At 35.2% G+C, this 20,629-nt stretch overlaps 1 protein-coding gene across 2 annotated transcripts in view; it reads right to left on the reverse strand.

Moving 5' to 3' along the window:
* Positions 1–20,629, reverse strand: part of NOX4 (NADPH oxidase 4) — a 238,008-nt gene that overhangs the window by 145,351 nt on the left and 72,028 nt on the right. For both annotated transcript variants that reach the window (XM_044668216.1, XM_044668215.1), the window contains exon 8: positions 16,479–16,559. In XM_044668216.1, the coding sequence (XP_044524151.1) occupies positions 16,479–16,559 (81 nt within the window). The remainder of the gene's footprint in view (positions 1–16,478; positions 16,560–20,629) is intronic.

Consider the following 20,629-nt stretch of genomic DNA (forward strand, 5'->3'; position numbering starts at 1 on the left):
AGCATGAGTGCGTTTTTTCTGTCAAGAATTTAGAACAAAATTCTATTCCTCAAACCCCATAAGAATCGTTCCATTTCTATATAAATGCATAAATATTTTACATGTTAAGAGACAATATTGAGGAGTCATCTGATCTCATCAAACTCAGAGTGGTTTGGGTTTTTTTTTTCTTCCATTCAAATCCACGCATAAAAGATAGACAAGTTTGGGCAGAAGTAGTTCTCTAAGATTATAAATTATAGATAATTTGCATGCCTATATATGTAGACAGGAGTTTCCATACTAGACATTCCCAAAATAGATTAATTTATAGATGTGGGCTAAAAAATTTGGCAAAATCTCACATTTTAATGAGTTCATGTCAAAAAAATGTGATAGTGTAACATAAAAAGGCCTAGGTTAATACTTTATAAAGCTGGCTTTAAACCTCAAATTTGCCACTGAATAAGGTAAATTCTCCAAGGTCACATGTTTGGGTCCCTCCAGCACATATGATACCTGTCCCTTTTTACTTCAAAGGGCAAAAGTTGATAACATGAGTCAAAAGGTCAGTCATTACCTTGGGAAGAACAAAGGGAGGTTATCCTAAATTATCATATTATTTAGAAACCTATATGGACCCAAGATTGAATGAAAATTAAAATCAAAGATTTAGAGTAAGAAGGAACCTCAGGAGTCATCTAGTCACAAAATCTCATTTTGTAGAAAAGGAAAGTAAGGCTTTGAGAGGTTGTGATCAGCCCAAATTCAAATAGCTATTAAAGAGTTAGAAGAAGAAATCCAAACCAGGAACTTTAATTTCAAATTTTCCATACTTTCTACTGCATCATTATATTTTAAAAGAAAAAAACAATTATACAGATATCTCTTTTCATAATATAGGTTAGGGGCATGGCATCCCATGATCTGGAAAATTTACATAAAAATTTTTGGCATTCCCTTTGTACCAGGGAAGAAGTCTGATTTATTTTTTCTTTTTCTTTCATGGAGTGTTTATAGTATCTTATTGTAAAATTTGTGTTAAATATCTGGTCACTGCATGTAGGTCAATGTTAAGATATCTCTACATCCACCAGAGCTGAAAAGAAAATTGACTCACAAATACAAGAATCAAGAGAAGCATAGAAAAATAATCATGAAAAAGAAGTCAAAAGACATTCAATAAGGTTAAACATTACATATCTAAACAGGAAGATGATTCTTGGAACTCCAAAGAATTTTATAATTATTAGAGTAGTTAGAAGGAATATATATAGACAGAGGGCAAGCGTGTGAGTTGAATATGATGGGATAATATAAAAAAAATAAATTAAATTAAGGCACAATAAAGAGGAATATATTGGGAGGAGGGGGAAGGAAAAATAGAATAGGGTAAATTATCTCACACAAAAGAGGCATGGAAGAGTTTTTACAGTGGATGGGAAGATAGCAGAAGTGGGGAGAGGAGCATGTGAAACTGGTTGAATGAAGGAAGAACATCCACAATTAATTGAGTATAGAAATCTATCTTAATCTATAGGAAAATAGGAAGGAAAGGGAATAAGAGAAAGGGGCATGAAGCTGATAGAAAAGTGAGCAAATTGAGGGAGGAGTTGGTCATAAACTAAACAAGAGGAAATTAGATGAAGAGTAATATACAGTCATCATAACAATGCAAAAAAATTTTACAAGTCTCTCTAATGAAAGCCTAATTTTTAAGAACATAGAGAAATGAGACAAATATATAAGAATACAAGTCATTCCCCAATTGATGTATGGTCAAAGGTTAGGAGCCAACAGTTCTCAGAGAAAAAAATTAAAGCTCTCTATAGTTATGCATAAAATGCTCTTAAATTACTATTAACTAGAGAAAGGCACATTAAAACAGCTCTGAGGTACCATACTACACCTCTCAGATTGGCTCTTTATGACAGAAAGGGAAAATGACAAAACTTGGAGGGGTCGTGGGAAAATTGAGACACTAATGTACTATTGGGGGAGCTGTAAACTGATTTAATCATTCTGGAGAGCAATTTGGACATATGCCCAAAGGACTATAAAACAGAACACGTGATTTGACCCAGCAATGCCATTAATAGGTTTGTATCCCAAAGAGATAAAAAAGTGTGTGGGCGGGGGGGGGAGGACCTAGAAGTACAAAAATATTTAAAGTAGCTCTTTTAGAAGTCGACAAAGAATTGGTAAGTGAGAGGATGCCCATCAATTGGGGAGTAGCTAAGTAAGTTATAATATATGATTGTAATGAAATATTATTGTGCTGAAAGAAATGATGAACAGAAAGAGCTCAGAAAAACCTGGAAAGGCTTATACAAACTAAAACAAAGTGAAATGAACAGAACCAGGACATTTTAAACAGTGGCAAGAATACTATACAATGAACAACTGTGAATGAATTAGTTAATCCTCTGCAATATAATGATACAAGACAATCCCAAAGGACCCATGATTAAAAAAAAAAACAATACCATTTGCTTCCAGAGGAGGAACTGATGGAGTCTGAATCAAGACCAAAGCGAACTTTCTTCACTTTCTTTCTTATTTTTTTTGAGTTTTGTTCAAGTGTCTTTCCATTAAAGGATGAATATGGAAAACTGTTTTATATGATTGCACATATAAAATCTATGTGAGATGGCTTACCATTTTGAGGAGGATAGGAAGAGAATTCAAGACAATTTTTTAAAATGTTAGAAACTTTTTACATGTAATTGGGAGAAAATTAAATTAAATTTTAAATAAGATATCTCAAAATTTCTAGCCATTCTAAGTCATCTGTTGGCTTTCACATTCTTTTCACAAACTTTAACTTTTTTACTTATTTTAACTTTAAAAAAGAAAATGTGTATAATTATGGTGTCAAAAGACAAAATATGTTGACATTATGCAATACTCTCCATATATTTTATGCGTTTATGCATTTCTAAACTTTTTCTGTGTTGTCTGCTGGCTTTCCTGTGCCATCTGAAGCTTTGGCAAAACTCATGAAAAATTCTCATTTAATTTCCTATACCAACCTGCAGTATGTCATACCTATGATGGGGAAAGTCATGATATGAAAGAAGTACTTGTATTTTAAAATAATACAGATTAGACTTTTAAGACAATAGAGTATATTTGGTATATTTGTCTTCTTCCTCCAACAACTTTGCTCCACTACCACTACCCCCAAAAAATACCCTAATGACTATTACCAAATGTGCCAGGTAAAGTAATTAAGATCTCAAGAGAACAATTATATATATATATATATGTATGTATGTATGTATGTATGTATCCCAGAGAATTTTATTTTTGTTTCTATAACTCTCAGTATGGATAGTATAAAAGGTATATAGAGGGCATCCCAAAAATCATAGTGCAGTTTGTAGTTATTATAATTTAAAACTTCACTAAGACATTTGAAACACTCTGTAATAACGTTGGAGGGGGGTAGGGTGGGTGGAAAGTGTGAAATAATAAAGCATTCCCGTTTTTCCCAAATAATAAAAAAGATTATATATTTTAAAACACACCAAATATATTAATATGATAAAAATCACATTTTTCATAAAACTGGAAAAATTTCAGTGGCTAGAAATGATAAAAATATTTGATACTTATATACATATAGATCTGATACATATATACATATACATGTAGCTGCATACACACACACACACACACATATATAGATATATATACATTGGTATAGGAAACTCAAAGTATAAAAACTGCTTCTCCTAAACAGCCTGACTGACAGTTCTAGGTAACTTAAGAGAGCTGCCTGGGGTATGAAAAGTGAAGTGGTTTGCTCATGTTATACTACATGTATCTGGAAAAATTAGAATCCAGATCTTCCCAACCACAAGGCCAGATCCCTATGCACTCTACTACACCATCTCTCAAGTCAGGACAAGCCTGAAGAAATAAACACATTTGTGTGCATGTATATGTATATACATGTATTTATGATTCAACAGAAGAGTGGGAAACCCAGAAGAAAGCATCCCTTTGATTTAAAATTTAGAAATTCTGTATGAATGCACATACTTATATTTTTAAGTATGTATACATATATGTGTACATATACACACTCTAGTGTGTATTCTTCCCCCCTTGAAGACAGTCTGCCATTTTTCATTTTATAAAGAATTATACCTCAAATTCATCAATAAAATGAGAGGGTTGAGCCAAATAGTCTCTAATATTTCATAGAGATCTAAAAGTTTATGATTCAAAGACAGAAAACAGAATCAAAGAACTTCACAACTGTAAGGGATATTGGCAGCCATTTGATCTAACCCATACTCGAAAAAGAATCACCCAACCCAACAAATGTTCAATCAGGTCTCCAAAAAAGAGAATCTACTATTATCCAAGACAGCCCATTTCACTTTGAGATAGATATATTTCTTGAAACATTAAATTTGCCAGTTTGGCACCATCATCCACTGCTCTTAGTTCTACCTATTGCACTGGGATCAAACAGAACAAATAAAATCTTTCTCTTTTATGACAGCCCTCCAAATACTTGAAGACATCTGTCACATCTTCCATGATGTTCCTATTCTCTATACTAAAAAGGCTCAGTTCCTTTAACTGAGCTTGCAAGGATAAGGATTTGGAGCCCCTCTCCATTATGACTCCTTGATGCTGGATCTTCTATAGTTCATCTATGGTCCTTCCTGAATTGTAATGATCCAAACTGAAGAACTTCATACGTAGAATATTAAACTTAATTAGTGTGTTATTCTTAATAAATATTTATTTGATTGATTTGTGAAGTTAGTAAAATGACAACAGCTTTAGCTATTGGCATTTATTACATTTAAGGTCCAAAGACAGATAGGTTACTTTCCAATGAATTGGTCATTATCTCTGCCTCCCAGCTTCCTTTAAGTTTTGACTACAAGCTCACATTCTACAAACCTGATCCAATAAGCTTTCATTCTAGTGTTTTCCCTCTGTTAATTGTTTCCATTTTATCCAGCATATATCTTGTTTGTTTGAAGTTGTTGACACGTGCTGTGTCATTGGGGTGTGGGCTCCACCAGAGCAGGGACGATCTATTACCTTTTTTGAATCCCTAGTACTTAGAACATTGCTTGACATACTCTAGGTCCATGGTGGTGAACCTATAGCACACATGCCAGAGATAGGATGCACAGATCTTTCTTTTGGCATGTATGCCAAGGAACCAGTGTGCTGTACCTGCAGCACAGAGTTCTTCAGAGTTCCTAACTAGAAGGCCTGTAAGAGGTGCAGCTGGGCTACTCCCCTCACCATCTCCCCAGTAGGAGTTAGTAAAGCTGGTCTCTTCCAGGCAGCATCCATCACAGGGCAAGACTGCCCCCACCCCATTCAGAATACAAAGGCCTCTTCATTACCTTTGGCCTGAGTGAGACAGAAACAACTTATGTCTTTACTTTCAGAAGCAACCAGTGTCTTTAAAATACAAAGTATTTTGGGGATTTGGGGATTTGGGGATAAGTCTTTTGAGTTTGTACTTTTAAAATGTTCAAAACTGTAGTCTAGTGATTTAGGAATAAGTTTTATGAACCTGAGGCTAGGCTAAGAGCCTCTTCCCTGTTCTATAAATCCCTTCCACAGTTTCTTTCACAAGCAAAGCTTGGGCTGCTTTAATTTGCATTCTTAATCCCCTCACCTCTTACTAACTCAGCCTGTTCAATTTGTATTCAAAGGGGTGCCTATCCAAGAGTCCAGGTGGGTTAGAAGCTCTGGAAAACAAAATAGTGACTTGTCAGAAGTAGGATCTCCCAATCAGCCCTGCATCCAGATTAAAACCTGACTTCAACCCTTGACCATTTGCTAAAAACATTAAATTGGAAGACACCAGCTTCAGGAAGGCTGGAATGTGCATGATTGGGTGGATGTGTCAGGATGATGTCATTTAACCTGAGGGTTATATTTTCCCATAAATAAGGAGTTTCCTGTCAGCTGAAGCTTTTTTGCTTTTTTCTGGCTTTTTTCTTTCTCTCTCTGAATAAAGCATTGCATTTGAAATGGCCTCTGGTTCCATGAATACTGGCTAAAGAGGGAATACTTTGAAATTCTGAAGGTCCCTTCAATTTCCACTTTGGAGAGGAGCTAGGTTTGAGGGGATCATAACTCACAAAACTAGAGGGGAGTAGAGTGCTTGTGCTCTTCACCTCTCCCTCTCTCCAAGCCTGACTGCTTGGTCTGGGGGCATGGGGTGGGGTCTGGCACTCCATTTCTTAAGGCTGCCCATCATTGCAGTAGGTGTTTAATAAAAGTTTGTTGACTGACTTCTTTGTAGGTTAATGAAAGTAACATGTCACAAATGTAACTTCTTTGTCACTTTTTTCATATTTCATGAACATAATAACACATCATATTTGAGTCTAAGACTGAAGGATCTGGGACTTGACAGGCAACTCATTGCATAACTTCATTAAAATTCATTGAAATTTTTAGATTTGCAGCCTTAATACTCTCTCCTATTATCTACTGATTTATTGTATAGAGAACAAGGCAGCTTGACTGCTGTTTTCTTTGTTCTACTTGTCATAATCTCTTTGTAATAATGTTCTTCAGTGAGAACAAGACCATGGAAAATTTTCTACTTTCTAAAGTATTTTTATGATAGATCTCTAGTTTAGCGATTTGTTGTTGTTATTATTGTTTTAAGTCTTATAGAAACATTTTGGAAGTATAAATGTCATGTAAATGGAATAATGCAATTGATTAGGTTTCATTCCAAAGACATAAATTTTAAAGAACACAAATCTAAAATAGAAATGGTAAGGTTTCTTTTCACCTCTTTTCTATTTCATTTTAGTTGCACTAGACTTCATTGTCAAAACCAAAGAACTGGCTCAAATTCAAGAAAATTGAATTTAACATTTAAAAATATCAACTATATTGAACCATGATCCCAGAAAATGAATGGAGGGAAGGAGGGGGAGGGAGGAAGAAAGGAAGGAAGGAAAGAAGGAATGAATGAATGAGCAAAGGAATGAAGGAACAAAGGAAGAAGGGAGGGAAGGAATGAAGGAATAAAGGAATGAAGAAACAAAGATCAAAATTTATAGAGGACTTTAAAGTTTGCAAAGCACTTCATATATATTATCTCTTTTGAACCCAGTAACTAAAAAAATAACCCTGTGTAGTGCACCACTAGTCAATTCTTATCTTCTCAACATACCATTAAAAAATTGTTATGAATTAAAGATAAGATATGGAAATTTATATTTTAATTCCTTAAATCTCTGGTAAGACCCAGACTTCAGAGTCTCTTGTACTTGGCATTCTTAACTTAGTATCTATGATTTTTTTAAAAATACATATTTAGCAACTATAGTACTTTAATATAATTAATTTTTTGTAATCCTGTGTATTTTATTTTATGCTTTTTAAAAATAATATTCTAAGAAGGGATCCAGAGGTGTCACCGACTGCCAAAGGGGTCTACCATTAAAAAAAAAAGTCAAGAACCCCTGTTCTAGTGAGTAGCAAGTACAATTCAAAATGGATTTTCATGTGTTTTTCCTCAATATCCATTTTGAGGCAGACAAAGAAAAAAAGCCATCAGATCTAGATGAGAAAAATTATGAATTTCCAATCTGATATCTAAATAGTTTTTCTCTCTAAAATTGTATTTTCTATTTTCAGTTTAACTGAGCCTCGTACATTTTCTAATCTGAGTTTAGCTCGTAAACCTATTACCTTGACTAGCCGAATATATGTTTCCATAATGCCATTTTTTTTACAAGAACTGCCCATCAAATGAAACCATCTGTTTTGGGATTTTTATTGCATTCCTGCTGGCTAAAAGGCTAAGTGAGTTTAGAAGCATACCAAGAGATATTTTTTTCCTTTTAATTTTCTAGAAAAATACTTCAACTAGGATATGAATCTTATTCCATGAGGAATTCTCACTAGTAGTCATCCTAAGAGAGAAAGAACTCTGCTTGAAAGTAATCTTCCTATAATAAGAGAGAGTCTGAGAAGCCCAAAAAGATCTATATAGGGAATAGCTAAAATGCCACCTATCATTACTGAGTACCCTCCTATGCCAGGATTCTAGTTGATATTCTTTTCTGGTTATTCTTGATTTCTCATCAAGCCTTTTCCTTTTCTTTTTCCAGGACTGTCACATTCTTTTTCTCTCATTTAAATTTTGAAAATGTAATCATTGCCTGAGCCATATTCCCAGACTACCTTCCATGAAAGTGTTGAATGCTGGTATGATTACAGAAGCAAAGGTGCCATCTCTCATTTGTGATACATTGCCTAGTCAACCTTCTTCAAAGGATCCAGGGTTGTGCTGTCCAATTGGTGCTTTATAAAGTTTATAATTGCTTTTCCCCTCTGATATCCCTTTAGGAGTATGGTGAGGATTAAATCACACCATCTCTCCTAGAAATGAGTGTATATGTGTTTTATTCCCTAGATGGAAACTCAGATGTGCAAGTCCAACCACAGATACGAAAGTAGAATATTATCTGCATCTTTTTAACTGATTTCTAAAGTCATCTACAATTCATTAGGCACACAAATGTCAACTTCTTCAAAAGATTCAATAAAAATCAGAAAAGTCAAGTTAATAAATTGGAGGGGTGACGAAGAAGAGATTTTTTTTGCTGTCTACCTCCAGATAGGAGATGATGAGGGAGATTCCTTTGCATACTGAAAGGTCAAATTTTATAATACAAATTGTAATGACTACCCAAAGTTAGGATAATTGCCAACCATCCAAAGGTTTCTTTTTTGATCTGGTGAGGATTTTTAAAATATATATTAGTGAAATTACTTTGCGGAGGAAAAAAGTAGTGACAAATAGAATGTGAATTTATTTTTTTTTTAACTCTTACCTTCTGTCTTGGAATCTTCCATCTTGGAATCAATACTGTCTATTGGTTCCAAGGCAGAAGAGTGGTAAGGGCTAGGCAATGAGGGTTAAGTGACTTGCCCAGGGTCACACAGCTAGAAAGCATCTGAGGCCACATTTGAACCCAGGATCTCCCATCTCTGGGCCTGGCTCTCAATCCACTGAGCTACCCAGCTGCCCCCTAGAATGTGGCTTTAAAAAATATTACTTTTTTCATGTCTAGATGATGTTTTTCTCTCTCCCATGGAAACATATATAATACAATATACTTTATGATCCACTGAATCACAGAGACATAAAGCTAACACTGAAAAGGCTCTCAGAGGTCATATAATCCAACTCCTTTATTTTTAACAATGGAGAAACTGAGGCCTAGGAAAGGTAAATGGTTTGTCCAAAGTCATACAGGTGGTAAATTTCAAAGAAATACTTGGACCCTGATCTTATGAATCTATACTCAATGCTCCTAATGTAGCATTATTATCTGAAGTTCACGAAAATCGAAATGAGACTAAATATATTTAATGTGCAGTGATACCTACCTAAAATTGGAGTAATGGCAAGAAATTAGCTGGGTATAACAGGATATATAATGGTATGAATACTAGACTTGGTCAAAATACCTAGTTCCAAACTCAGGCTGCTACTTAATAGGTGTGCGAGCATAGGAAACCATACAACCATGGCTGCTTAATTTTGGTATGTCTCCATTTTCTCACATCTGAAAGGAGGAGGTTGACCAAATGGCTTCTGGATTCCCTTTTGATTCTAAATCTATTATTCTATGATTCTAAGAAAGGACTGTGGACCAGCCAATAATTGAATTAGCAGGCCCTGGGTTAATGGAAAATTTATTATAGATAGTAATAGCTTGTTCTCCTGCATCAGTCTCCCTAAAGGTAGGAAGCAAAAAGTCTCTCTATTATCTCATTCATAAAGCCTAAAGCAGTGTGGATTCCCCCCAGGAACCAGAAGCCAACATTGACTTCCTTGTCTCACCTTTTATCTTTTCAGCACTTTCTGAAAAATAAGCTATATAATTAAACTTTGTTGTCTTAGCTCAAGCATATTCATGTCTTACCATTATAAAATCATGAAAAATAGAGACCAAAGTATCTTGACAGCCTTTGAGGGTACCGAGCTGATAGTCTGAACCATACACCAACACCTGCTCTACATTCCCAAACTATTCTATAAGTATCTTTTTTATTTGGGGCAGCTGAGTGACACATTAGATGGAGTGGCTGGCCTCAGATACTTAGTATCTGTGTGATCCTGGGAAAGTTACTTTACCAGGCTTGCCTCAGTTTCCTAATCAGTAAAATGAGCTGGGAAAGGAAGTGGCAAACCACTCCAGTAAATTTGCCAAGAAAACCCCAAATGGAGTCACAAAGAATAGGTAGGACACGACTGAAACAACTGAACAACAATAAAAACAAAATCTTATTTGCATCATATCTATCCGACAGAAGTATAAACTCTTTAGGGAACAGAATTTTTGCACTTTTTTTGTCTTCCTAATACCTAATCCAATGAGAATATATGTTGATTGATTGCACTAGTGGGTAAAAAAGTGACTAACTTGTATTGGCAGTGAGGGCTTCCAGATTCAGGAATTCCTAACATCAGTAAAATCCTAGGTCTAGTTCCCGTCTACCTTTCCCATGAAGTTGTTGTGTAAGTGTGGGTCAAAAGGGAGAATGAATGTTTTTGTGCTTAAAACAAAACACATCAATAATGTAATTATTGTAATTAATGTAAATCAATTTTCAAGCCTTAAAAATACTTATAACTCTAGATACTTATATATAGGTAGCTCTCTAAGAATAAGGTTACATAGGAAGTGCTAGTCTGCCTGTATATGAAGGGAGAATTTCCTCGCCTGAAGTTTCTTAGACCAAGGAAATTTAAGCAAGCAACTGCTATTACGCACCCTGAAAAATTAAAGTAAGTACACTGACTGGCAAGGTTTAAGCTCCCTCAAATCATAGTAATATAGAACTTTGAAAGGACCTTAGAAGTTATCATCTCTAACTCCTTCTTCAGGAGTTCTTAGACATTTTTGGCAATCTGGTGTGGCCTAATTCTACTGTAGTTTGTTGCCTACGTTCAAAATTGAAAGAAATGTTAAATTTTACTTGGATCTTAGTGGAAATAAAATGTTATTTTTCCCCATACAAGGTCACAGACCTCCATAAATCTATCCACCTACCCTATAGGAATCCATGAGCATCAGGTTAAAAACCCCTGCCCTTCTTGGAGCACACATTTCCCTTTAGGACATCTGACCAGTGATTATCCAGTTCTTATTTGAAGATTTTTAGTAACTGCTAATTCATTAACTACTTTATTAGTTCATTTTATTTTCAGATATTTCCAGTTTGGGAGAAGGTATTCCTTACACTGAGATCAAATCTGCTTCCATACAGCATACATCAACTGGTTCTATTCAAGACCTTTGGAGATCAGGATAATAAATCCTGTCACCCTTCCATATAACAACATTTTAAATAATGGAAGACTTAGTTCCATCAATCAAATCTCCTTCTAATCTCCTCACCTTTCTAAGTTGTCTTCTGTTGTATAGACCAGATTATCCGTGATTCTCCTAAAATGTGGCAATTGGAATTGAATATAATATTCCACATTATGGTCTGATTTGAATGGAATACAAAAGGACTATCTTCTTCTCTATTCTAATTTAGTCTATAATCACATTGTCTTTGTTGGCTATTATGTCACATAAATGGCTCATATTCCCCCTACAAAAAACACAGCCAATTATAAACTCCCATGTCATTTTTCATCTTTCAGTCTAGAACAAAGGTTAACACACAGTAGGTATTAATGGGAGGAGCGGCAAATATGAATCTACTTATACTAAACCTATCATTGTTTGTCCTTCATTTCAAAGAGGATCAAGGACATCATGGGGTGATGTCTTGACCTGCACATGAATTGGATTTAAGTGAGGCAGAGTTGTGCAGAGTCATCAGCCTCACTCTCTTTCCAGAGTCATGGAAATCCAAAGGGCAAGACAAAAGTCAGAACAACTGTTGATGGCCCAGGATGTAGTGGATGGCCTTGACATCTTTGATATTGAGTCTATAGCCACTAAATCCCACAGTATTTCACTAGGAACTGTTTCCTAGACATGTCTCCAGCAAGCTGCACTGCTGGAGTATTTCCATACTGAAAAAAGAATCTATCCAATAACATACCTAAGAAGCAGTCATCTATCTTCCTCTGGAGAACTCATCAAGGAGAAAGAACCTACTCTTTTCCACAGTATCCTACTCCCTTCTGGAATAGCTCTAATTGTTAGAGAGGTTTGTTTTGTTTTCTTCAAATCAAGCATAAATGTGTCTCTTTGCAATTCTACTCATTGCTTTTGGTCCTAACTTATGGGGATAAATATAATGTCTTATCCCTCTTCCACATGATACCCTTTCAAATATTTGAACATCAAGCATGCCTCCCTCTCCTCTTCCATCCTCTCTCAAGTCTCTCTGTTTCCAGGATCTACATCACCAGTTCCTTTAACTGATCAATCAATGGATCACCATTTGTTAAATATTGACTCTATGCAAGGCATTGTGCTAAGCACTGGATCCTCATTTATCATGAACTCAAGGCCCCTTGCCAGCATGGTTTACCTTCTCTAAGTTCTCTCTAGGTTATTAATGTTCTTCCTGAACTATGATGCACAGAAATGAAAAAAGCAATCTAGATGTGAAAGACAGAGTATATAAGGGTAATCGCATTCATGTATCCTCAATAAGGCAAAAGAAATAATTAGTTGGCATAGTAGATGGCAAGCTAGGCCTGGAGTTAAAAGACAAAATCAAATATGATCTCTAATCCATATTAGTTGCATGATCTTGGACAAGTCAATTTTTCTCATCTGTAAAGCAGGGATAATAATAACAGCTCTACCTCTCAAAGTTGTTGTGAGGATTAAATTTAAATAAGAAAATATTTGTAAAACACTTAGCTCAGTGCCTGGCAAATAGTAGAAGCTATATAAATGCTAGACAAATATGTGAAAATTTCTAAGTTGATATGTGTTGATACATATATCATGTATAATATATATCCCATATATATATATATCATTGTAAGCCAAGATTGCATTAGCATTTATAGCTGATGATTACCATAATTAATTATTAAAATAACTTATCTTCAACATGGGTCACTGTTGACTAAACCCTAATTCCTTTCTCTATATCATGGGTTCTTATACATCTAAAAAACATTTTTATAATTGTATTTCCACATAATTGGTCTTCATAACTTTACACATTTTATCTTATGAATTTAAGAATGTTATTCTGAGAAGTTCATAAGTTTCACCAGACAAGTCAAAAGTATCCACAATACAAACAAAACTTAAGAACTCTTGCTCTAGATTCTGTTTTTATATTTGGTTTCAGTGACACATTTCTCACATGCCCTGTTCCTCTGCCAAGCAGCCCAGTGGGAGGCACACGTGCAGGGTGAGGGTTTTAGTTTGGGCACTCGATCTCTAAAAGGTTCACCATCACTGCATGCCATATTAGGCTGATCCTCCGTGAAACTCAAATTCAAGAGACTGACTTCAACTGTAATTCAGGTTCAAAATGTACAAAACTGAACTCTTCATTTTTCCCTTAAACTAGCCCTTCATTCTAATGTTTGCATTAATGTGTAAATGTTACCATTTTCCTATGCTTCTAGGCTACAAATATCCACATCATCTGTTTTCACTTTACTAATTAAATGTTGTCACTAGTCAAGTCACTCTTGGTAATCTCACAGTTTCAATATCTCTTAATTTATCCCATCTCTATTCCCATTAACATGACTCTAACTCATTTTCTCATTGCATTATACTCAGATTACTGAAATCACCTTTTAACTGCCTCTATTCTCGCCCCATTCCAATTCATCCTCCACAGTGAAGATTACACCAGAGCAATCTCTGGAGTGTTTACTTCTGATTATTTCGTTCTACTATTCAAAAGTCTGGCTCTTCACTGCCCAATAAAGGCCCTCTCTAATCTGGTTCCAGCCTATGAGAGATAGTAAGCAGCAAATGTCAGGATAAATGATATCTAGTCCAAATTTAACTAGGTGCTAATCTATCAACTTTGGACAAGTCACCAAAACATGTTCTGTTTCCTCATTAATAAATTGAGAAGAAAAAAAATAAAATAAAATAAATTGAGAAGATTGTGCAAGATGATTAATTTATTCTACTCCTTTCCCATCCATATCAAATAATATTCCCTTCCCAAGTTTTTTGATCACCTTAAATGGGACTATTCTTCATTTGCAAAACTTAACCTACTTTTTCATACTATTATGCATTGCCATGCCACTTTTTATGCTTGAAACAAGCTAACATTTTCCCCAGTGACCATCTGTTGAAATACTATCCATCTTTTAAGGCCCAGATTCATTGCCACTTTCCTTATAAACTTTTCTTCACATCAAACCCTCAGGTTGGAAGTGATCTTTCATAGTACTTTTGTTCCCTTTTTATATGTGTACATTATCCTACTTTGTATTTATATTCATGCCTTGCCTGGCTGAGAATAGGTATTCTATAGCACCCATCCTTGTATCACCTAACACCTTATAAACTGTTTTAATGTTTGATAGATACATAATAAAAACCTCATGAATTAAACTGCTATTTTTTCCTGTTCATTAAGTATATAACCTGTAGCATACCAGAAAATGCAGGATCACAACTTTCCAAACAAAAACAGAGTGTTATTTATTTTCTGACATTTTTAGATTCATTCAAAGAGGTCTGTTGATCTATAATCTATTTTTTGACCAATAGCACTGGATTTAGCAACTTGAGAATTATATAGAAGATAGATTTCCACATGTTTCTTGCAAGGGTCCTTATAAGGAATATATTATTCATATTTTAAAGTCATATATTAAAATATATTATATAATTATATAGCTGTATATAATTATATATAAAGTATATATAATATAATAAAATATTATACATTAAAATATATTAAAATATATGAAGACACCATAACAGGAAGGGGGAGCTATCAGTGTGGTAAGGGAACTCAAAATTATGCCATGCAAAAATAATCTAAAGCAACTAGGAATGTTTAATAACCCAAATACTTTTATTTTAGAAAAGATTTTATAAAGGGGCATGTTTCTAATTTTTAAATGGCTTTCAGATTGAAAAAGGATAAGATCTCTGATTCCAGAAAGCAAATTTAAGAGTGATAGAGAGGAATAAAAGTAAAAACTTGATAATAGGTAGAATTTGGAGCAGCTAGGTAGTTAATAAAATATCAGGCCTAGAGCCTGATGTTTTATGGAGGACCTGGGTTCAAATCTGACTTCAGACACTTTCTAGCTGTGTAATCCTGGGCAAGTCACCCTGTTTGCCTAGCCCTTGCCTTTTTGTCTTAGAGTTGTTACTGGGACAAAAAGCAAGGGTTCCAAAAAAATAGGTAGAATTTTCCCAAAATAAAATAGGATATATCTGTAAATAGTGTGTTTTCCATCACAAGAGTTCTTCAACTAAAACCTTAAAGATTATTTGTTCAAAATGTCATAGAGTAATTCATACTTCAAGTATGGGCTAGAATGGATGTCCCATCCTAATTCAGGATTATATGATTCTGTAAGTTTTGTTTTCTTTTTTCCTAGTATGTCTGAGGAATTTGTGTCTGATTCTTCTCATTTCTCTCAAAATCAATGGCAAATATTTCCATTTTATCTATCAGGAGTAGGGGTGATGGGAATAGCCAGATGGGCAAACCAACCTTAGAATCAAATATGAAGCCTCTAGCTCTAGAGCAGAAGATAGAGAACATGTATCTAATGGAAGAACCTAGAGAGTATACATGCACTACAAACACTTATTAAGCACCTATTATGTGGTAAACAAGTAAACATCAGAAACAAAACAAGAATATTTTTCTCAAAACTCTGCAATTTATTATTTGATCTTTATTCTCCTGATATTTTCTGTTGTTTGTTATAGATCACTGGCTTTAAGAATTATAGATTCCTCGGCTCTGTTTATAGCTAGTCTGTCCTCCGGGCATTTCTAAACTACAAAATATTCCTCATTCTTTCATTGGAAATTCTATAGCTGTCAAGAGTTACACAGTTTCTGGAAGTATAAACACTAACTTGCCCATACCAAGCTCTTAGCTTTTCCATTAGTGAAGGAATTATTGGGCTAAATCCAATTGGGACCCCAAGACCCCCATAGAGTGCACAGGAGAAACATCTCTAAAACTTCATTTCATGCACTTTGGTGCTAGTTCCCTACCAATTTACTGAGTGACAAATAGAAAAATATCTCATCTTGATTCCTAGACAGCAGCACCCTTATTTTCAAAGTTCAAAAAGACCGTTACCCTTTCCCATGAGGCAGTTCTCACACTACTGACTTTCAATGCAACTCTTGCAGGCATTCAGCATTTTAAAGCATGCCTCAGTGTTTGTTAGTGGCACATTTGAAATCACATCTATGTGCTTCCTAACATGAGGACAGAGGAAAGTCTAAAGATTAACTACCTTCCTTCTCTGCTCCTGTTCCTTATGAGTGGCACTTGGGAAAACTTGGGCTTTTTTTTCTGTTTTTGCTTACCCTGAGACATGCAGCATCAGCAGTATGTAGAAGACGAAGAAAAGATTATGCGTATACCAGAAGATGTCATAATTAGAAACCCTGAAAAACAAATACTTGTATTTAGTGCTACTTGCATTTATCCTACTCCACCTAAAAGGAATATGCATGGTTCTATAAATGGGACACTATTTACGATGACTTAAGAATGGAGTGAATCCTAGGTTTAAACTCTTAATATCAAAGTATGGCTAATGCATTCAACAGTACAAAGAAAATTGAAATCAATTACAAATAATGGTTTGTCGGCTTAAAACCTTCCAGGATATGGTAATAATAAATGTAATGTAACTAAAATAAATTCTGCTGTTGGGTGTGATATCAATGTAGAATGAAGGAACTAGGAACCGAGACTACTGATAAATCAGCATATCTACTTTTTTATTTTTAAACATGCTTATTATCTTTTCTTTTCTCCTACTTCATAAAGATTTTTTTACTGCTTAACATGCTATTGCTCTGTAATTTCAGTCATGACTGACTCTTCATAAACTCATTTGGAGTTTTCTTGGCAAAGATGATGGAATAGTTTGCCATTTCCTTCTCCAACTCATTTTTTAAAAATCCTATAGAATCAATACTAAGTATTGGTTCCAAGGCAGAAGCATGGTAAAGGCTAGGCAAATGGAGTTAAATGACTTGCCTGGGGTCATGCAGATAGCAAGTTATCTGAGGTCAAATTTGAACTTAGCATAGTGGTTTCTCCTATGAAGAAACTTTATCCACCAACAAATTTCAAACATGCAGTCTTTAAAAGTCTTTAAAAGTTACCCAAAGGGAACCAGCTGGGTAGCTCAGTGGATTGAGAGCCAAGACTGGAGTTGGGAGGTCCTAGGTTCAAATCTGGCCTCAGACACTTCCCAGCTGTGTGACCCTGGGCAAGTCACTTAACCCCCATTGCCTAGCCCTTACTGCTCTTCTGCTTGGAGCCAATACACAATATTGATTCCAAAATGGAAGGTAAAAGTTTAAAAAAAAAGTTACCCAAAGGGATATGTAAGTTAAGCTACTATCAAGGTGAATTCCACCAAGTTCTATTAATCAATGTCCTTTCAGTAAAGATATTCAGTCAATAACCAATCTGTCTAACTATATATTAGAATGCAACCCACCATTCTCTATTCTGTCCATAAAGATTATCAGATGAGATTTTGCCAAATGCCTGTCTAATTTCTAAATGTCCTCTTTCCTTGATATAGTGGTCTAATGATGTTACCAAAAAAAAAAAAAGGAAATAAGGTTATTTGGATATAACCGTCTTAATGAACTTAAATTAGCTTTTAGTTATCACCCCTTCAATTTTTAATGCCTCATGCATTCGCTGTTCAATAATGTGTTCTAGAATTTTATTAGGGATTGAAGTGACATTTATTGAACTATAAATTGTGTAATCTTCATTTTTGCATTTAAAGAACTGGAAAATTATCCATCTCCAATTATCTGGCACCTCTCACTTTCTCTATTATTCCACAAAGATTTCCAACTGCAGTCCAGACAATTAAGAAGCATCTATTAAGTACCTTCTAGGTATCAGCCATTGTGCTAAATGCTGTGGAAACAGAAAGGTGAAAAGCAATTGCTGTTTTCAAGGAGCTCAGAATTGTATGGAAAAGACAACATGCAAATAATCACAACAGACAAATGTATACATGGGAGATTGGAGATGATCCCTTTGGAGACTGAGGACTAGGGAAATGTTTCACATAGAGGGTGGGGACTTCACCTGAGATTTGAAGGTAGGCCAGGAAGCCAGGAGGCAGAAATGAGGAGGGAGACTGTTCCAGATGTGGAGAATAACCACTGAAAATTCCTGGAGTCAGGAGATGAATTGTCTTGTTCAAGGAATAGAAAGAAAACCAAAAGAATCCAAAAGTATGCGGAGGGAAAAAAAGTTTAAGAAGATTAGAAAAGGAGAAAGGGGCAGATTATGGAGAGTTTTTAAAGTCAAGCAGGATATTATATTTGACACTAGATCAATAGGGGTGGGGGAAGGAATTTACTGACAATTTGATAGCTGAGTGGATGATGGACTGACTTGGAGAGAGCCTTGAATCAAGGAGGTTCAACCAGCAGGATACTGCAGAAGTCTAAGCATGAGGTGATGACGGCCTTCACCAGGGTGATGGCAATGTCAGAGGAGAGAAGGGGCCATATATGAGAGGTGTTGCAAAGGTAGAAACAAGACTTGACAACTAACTGGATATACAGAGTGAGGGAATAAGCATCATACCTAAGTTTCAAGCATGATGGACTGGAAAGATGGTGGTACCCTGGACACTAATAGAGAAGTAAGAAAGCTATGTTCTACTAGATTTTTCAGATCTTTATGGTATAATTCACCTGAGTCTAAATGCTTAAAGAGGCAGCTCACACAAGGGAGAAAGAGTGCTAGCTTGGAATTCAGAAATTGTTCTATCATTACAGTCGTGTCTGAATCCACTGGACCCCAGTGGGGTTTTCTTGGCAAAGATACTGGAGTAGTTTGCCATTTCTCTCCTCAGCTCATTTTACAGATAACAAAACTGAGGCAAACAGGGTTAAAGTGGCTCGCCCAGGATCACAAAGCTGGTAAGTGTCTGAGGCTAGATTTGCAACCCAAATCATGATTTTTCCTGGCTCCAGGTCTGGCAGTGTACCTACTGAGCCACTTAGTTGACCCAAAAGACCTGCAGTCAAATCTTGCCTCTGGTACTTACTAATTGTGTGCTCTTAAAATTCATAGGTCCTATTTTCCAAATCTGTCAAATAAAGAAATTGGACTGAATACCTCTAGGTCCTTTCCAGTTCTAGAACTTTGATTCTCTGAGCTATGATTAACTATGTACTCTTTTACTATCTTTTGGGCTATTTTTGACTTCATTTCCCTGTTAACTTTTTTGTTCTTCTCTTGAGTCTGAAGACTGCCCATCTCAGTAGAGAAGCTAGAAGTCAAACATGAATCAAATCATTCTAATTTTTCTTTGTTTTCTATTAACATTACATAGTATGCACCAAGGAGTAGATCTATTCCTTCCATGTTCACCTTGCTTTAAACACATAAAGAGTTGTTTTTGTGAGATCTTGCCAAATGAAAATATACAATGTGAATGTGAATAATGCAGCCATGTTGGAGAATTCACCATTCACCATTGTAGAGTACATAGAATTTGTTATAGTATATAGCACAGTCCCTAGTTCCTTTGTTGTTCTGGGTTGTCTTCTGGTCAATGCATATGATTGAACATCATCTTTTAGATGTTGCTTGAAAGGAACAGAGTACAAGAGAATGATCTCCTGCCTTCCATCCTCATCACTAATTTCCTCTTAAAAGCAACTTACAATCATGTTCACTTTTTAGCTGACATATGACAGCTATTCATATGGACCTTAAAGCACTGCATGCCCCCCCAAAAAAAACCTAGATTATTTTTATTAATAAGAATTATTAACTATATATAACTTCTCATTCTTGAAATTAGGGCAGTTGCTAATGAAAGAGGGGGTGTTTCAAATTCAAGAGCAAGACTTTATACTTATCTTTATTAAGCTTCATTTTATTACATTCCACTCATCATCCTAGCCTATAAAAATCTTTTGGGATCCCAATTCTTTAGTCCAGTCCAGCATGAAAATCAAATCATCAAGCCAATTCATGTCAAATATGAATAATAACCTCCCCAGTATTTTGTCATCTGCAAATTTGATAAACATGAAATCTATGTCTTCATTAAAGTCATTGATAAAAATGCTAAACAGAACAAAGTCAAGAAAAGATTCCTAGGTGGAGGCTTTTAGCCTGGGTCAGTAAACTGTCATAGATTTAAGGAAATATTTGAATTTGAATGGGGAAAATATTACATTTTTATTTTCAGTAGAAATTCACAATTTCCTTCATTTATTTATAAATATTATTCTAATTAGAAGGAGCACACCAAACTGCCAAAGTGACCCATAACAAAATACTTGCATGTACATGCCCATATACACAGTCCCATACACAAAGTTGAGGATCTCTGCTCCAGTTCAGTACAGATCCATTAATTAGTCAATACTTCTGGAACATGTCATTCAACCATTTCCAAGTCCAACTAACTATATTTTGGCATATTGTACATCTTTCCATTTTGTGCAAA

The sequence above is a fragment of the Gracilinanus agilis genome, chromosome 3, assembly GCF_016433145.1.
Source record: "Gracilinanus agilis isolate LMUSP501 chromosome 3, AgileGrace, whole genome shotgun sequence".
Classification (NCBI taxonomy): Eukaryota; Metazoa; Chordata; class Mammalia; order Didelphimorphia; family Didelphidae; genus Gracilinanus; species Gracilinanus agilis.